Raw genomic sequence first — 4,597 nt, 5'->3', positions numbered from 1 at the left:
TCTCCAATGAGATATGCATAAAGTTGCTTCCCTTGAGTAAATGTATAAATAGGTATTCTAAGGAAATGCGTTCTAATTTTAGTGGTACATTAACCTTTAAAAATTCTCAAAGTAAAAAAAAAAATAGTATAAGTTAGTATAAAGGAGTTCATAAAAGGCCAAACTTAAAATTTATTTCAAGGTTGCATTATTGAATCTAGATTGGGGAAGGAGGTAGGCCCTCCGACTTCCTACGTGAAGATAATGTTATCTTAGAAAAGAAAACTTTAAAAGACATCATTGAATCTAGATTGGGGAAGGGGGTAGGCCCTCCGACTTCCTACGTGAAGATGATGTTTTTAAGGGGCACCATTGAATCTAGATTGGGGAAGGGGGTAGGCCCTCCAACCTCCTACGTGAAAGTGTTGTTCCTTAAATAAAGTATTCAAAATGTAATTGGCAAAAGATCAAAAAGATCACAAAAGCTCCTATCTCTCTTATACGAATTGAAAGAAGACATTTCTTGGTTAATTTAGTACTAGGCTTAGAACGTATTCCTCATTATATCTATCTTATACAGGAGCAAGAAAAGGGTTGGACTACACACACACACTCACTTAAGACTTGATTGTTGAGTTGAAAAAGGGGTTATAAGAAATACTTGAGTTTGTGATTAGTGTACTCTTTGAAATAAAAGCCTTCGAGGAGACGTGTGCTTTAATGTGATTGTCATATGAAAATATTATGCTACCATGTTTATGCCTTTTGCTTGAGGACAAACAAAGATTCAAGTGTGGGGGAGTTTGATGAGTCATTTATTGCTTACTTTTATATGCTTTTTAGTTTAGTTTTATTTAGATTTTATTTTATTTTATATTAGTATTATTTCCTTTTTAGGATAGTTTACTTTAAATTGCATTTTATTTTATTTCAGGAATGAATATTGGATGGATTGAGTCTTGGAGCAAAAGAAAGGGACTTGGAGCTGATTGGATGCAAAAATATGAAGATTGAGACACAAAAATATGTCTCCCCAAAGTCAGATGCTTGGCACGGCCCGTGCTAGCCTTGGCACGACCGTGCCACCATCCAGAGTGCCTTTTGCTGCTTTTGCTTAGATTTTAAGCTACTCTATTTTTAGCCCGAATGTAATAGCTTAGATTTTAAGTCGAATGAATGCTATAAATAGAGTAGCCATCCATCACAAATATTCATCTTTACTTGGAATACAATAAGTGACAATTGCTTTTCTAATTAAAGTTCTTTTATTTTCCTTTATTTTCTCGTCATTTACTTTTATGCTTTCTCTCTTCTCCCCCATGTCTACGATGAACATGAGTGAGTAGACTTCTCCTTGTCTTGGGATTGTTGGATAAGTCTAAATGACATAATCCTAATCAAACCAAGCTCTAAGCCTTAATCTTATGTAACCCTAATTTCTTATCTAAATTCACCGCTTTAACATGGATCAACCATTATCAAACTGTGGAAACGAAAGTGGAGGGTTTGATAATTGTTTATCCATTATTCCAAATATCAATTCATAAAACGAAAGTGGAGCTTTGATATTCGAACAAGTGAATTTAGACAAGGATTGCAAAGTCAGCGAAATAGGCTTTGCAATCTTTGAGACATATAGTTTCGATCTTCAAGGGAACTAATAACAATCAAGTCAGCGAAATAGGCTTGGTTGTTAGAGGAACCAAAATCTAATATTAATCAAGTCAGCGAAATAGGCTTGGTTGCTAGAGGAACATAAGAGAAACAGTCTTGAGAAATTAGGTCTAACATAACATTATAAGCTTATAGTTTTGGTTTGAGAAGGACTTGTTATTTAGATGAAACCAACGATCCCAAGGCTCTTTTTATATTATTAATTTTAAATCGCTTGAAAACCCCCAACTTACAATTCTTTTCTCTTCTAATCATTTCCAAAGGTTAATTGAATTGAACTACTCCCTGTCGGAACGATACTCTTTTAATACTACTTCGGTAAGACCGTGCACTTGCAGTTTTATCCCATCAGTTATTTATTCAGTTTATGATTTTAAGAAAAGAAGTGTGACATTCCGTTTATGTGAATTACTCTAATTAATTAAATGAAATTTTTACGTTGGGAAAACGGGGTGTTACGATTGGTATTAAAGCAGGTTGGTTCGTCCGGCCAAGTAGTTGAGTCGAGTAACAGTTGTATTACTATCTTTATGCTATTTGATTGGTTGTTGTTGTGTTTCTGATTAATAGATTTGTTTATTATGTGATTATGTTTGATTGACTAACTTTGATGTGGTTTACATGTTTTGTTGAAGTTTCTATTTGGCTATATATGGTTTAAGATGGTTAGGCAATAATTGAATTCATTTCTTTTGTGCTCTGAATTTTGAGGACGAAATTCTTTTAAGGGGGGGAGGGTTGTAACGCCCTCTTTCATTATTTGATTATTTTAATGAGTTTAGAATATACTTATATGATTTGTGTGATTTATATGATTTTTTTTTATTTTTTTTTACAAGAAGAAACTTATTGCATTTCATTCAAAATAATAGTAGAGATACAAGATGGAATCCTAATATGAATATGGAAACTAGCATGACGCAAAGCCACTATAGCAAAGCTATGAGCGAATTCGTTGGCTTGTCTCCGAATGAACCTAACATTAGAGGTTACTAAATCAGAAGCTAACAGACGTCTACAATCATTAATAATTGCGCTAAAATTAGAGACGCCACTAGTACTACCATAAAGACTGTCTACCACACTTTTGGAGTCAAGCTCAAAGTCCACAATACCTAGTTGCAGATCACGAACCCAGTGCATTGCTGATAACAAACCCAAAGCCTCACCCAACTCGACATCAAGGAGCGGAGTCATCCATTCAGTCTTGGCTAAAACAAAACAACCTTCTTCATCTCGAATGCAAACACCAATACCAACCCGATTCTGAGCTTGAGACAAGGACGCATCAACATTACAGGTAAACCTGCCGGGACTTGGTTTAACCCACTTCAAATCATTCGGGGTGGAAGGATTTTGAGGGCTAGGATGCCAAATATTCTGAGCATTCCTCCAGCTAGTAAGAAGAGAACCTGCACGAGCACAAATATCTTGAGCTGTATCAGTGATGTTGTTCAATACCTTATTGTTTCGATGCTTCCAAATACTCCAAAGGGTCACACTGAAAAATTTGCTTTTGCTGCTGATCCAGGTGTTGTAGGATAGCAAACACATTGGTTGGAAAACTGACATTAATATCAAAAACAGCCATCAAAGGGCTCCATATGCCAATACGTTGCCAACAAAGCATACTTTTACTACACATAAAGAACAAATGGTTGCTATCCTCTCTGAAATCATCACACACTGCACACCTGTCAGTACACTGAACTCCTTTAGATTGCAAACGAATTCTCGTGGGCAAGCAATTACGGCAAGCTCGCCAAAGGAAATTCTTAACTTTCGGGGGCAATTTTAAGCTCCAGATACAGTTCCAATTACCCGGTATTGCCATATCATGATTCAGAATATCTTTATAAGCACTTTTAATTGTATAATTACCATCCCTTTAAAATTTCCAAACAGGCATATCATGAGTTACCAAAGGAAGCAACGAAGTGTTAAAAATATTTATGGCAGTACTAGAGTCAAAGAAAGTATTAATGAGCTCCATATTCCACTGTTTCTGGGGTGTAATCAACAAGTCAGAAACAATGATAGAAGGCCACTCCAATTGATGATGAGTTGAAGGTAAAATTCGTGCAACATTACTGATCCAAGGATGATCCCAAACTGGTATGTGTTCGCCTGTACCTATACTCCACTGAAAACCACGCCGAATCACATCTTTAGCACTCCAAATACTACGCCAAACATAAGTAGGATTATGGCCAATGCTAGCTCCAAAATAGTCACTACGAGGAAAATATTTAGCTTTGAGTAAACGAGTGATTAGAGACTCTGGAGAAGAAACCAACTTCCAAGCCTGCTTACCAACCATAGCCATATTAAAGGCCTTAAGGCCCTTAACTCCCATACCTCCAAATACCTTTGGAACTGAAAGCCGCTCCCAAGATAGCCAATGTAATCCTCGAGAATTTGCTGAATTATGACCCCACCAAAAGGAATTTAACATTTTTTCTATCTCATTAATGAGGGATCCCGGAAGAAGGAAAATACTCATCACATAGGAAGGAATAGATTGCAAAACAGACTTCATGAGAACCTCCCTACCAGCCTGCGAGAGACATCTACTACTCCAGGAGTTTATTTTACTCCAGACGCGTATATGATTTATTTTGATGAGTGATATTTTGTTATGTTATATGTTGGTATTTATTAGTATAATATATATGCTATTTGGTTTAGAAATACATATGTTATAGAAATATATTTGTTATAGAGATATATTTGTTATTTGTTATATAAATATTTTATATTATATATAAATAAATAAATATATATATATTAGAATAGAATATTGAGTTTAGGGGTTGTTATGAGATTTTAGAGAGTTTTGGGGGAGAAAGATAAATAAGATAAAATAGAAAAGAAAAGTTATAAATAGGAGAGACTTAGTTTAGAAAAACATAACGTACGATCAATTTTGGAGAAAATGGAGAAA

General features: G+C 35.2%; 1 protein-coding gene across 1 annotated transcript; it reads right to left on the bottom strand.

Moving 5' to 3' along the window:
• Nucleotides 1-2,499: 2,499 nt before the first annotated feature.
• LOC120577825 (uncharacterized) lies at nucleotides 2,500-4,108 on the bottom strand. The gene is made up of 2 exons (XM_039829717.1): nucleotides 3,616-4,108; nucleotides 2,500-3,218 (listed from the first exon to the last, which is right to left on the bottom strand). Exons 1-2 carry the CDS (start codon nucleotides 4,106-4,108, stop codon nucleotides 2,500-2,502), a joined length of 1,212 nt encoding a protein of 403 aa, XP_039685651.1.
• Between the last annotated feature and the right edge of the window lie 489 nt (nucleotides 4,109-4,597).

Source organism: Medicago truncatula, unplaced genomic scaffold (genome assembly GCF_003473485.1).
Source record: "Medicago truncatula cultivar Jemalong A17 unplaced genomic scaffold, MtrunA17r5.0-ANR MtrunA17Chr0c01, whole genome shotgun sequence".
In the NCBI taxonomy this organism is placed as follows: domain Eukaryota; kingdom Viridiplantae; phylum Streptophyta; class Magnoliopsida; order Fabales; family Fabaceae; genus Medicago; species Medicago truncatula.
This window is presented reverse-complemented; position numbering and strand designations above follow the sequence as displayed.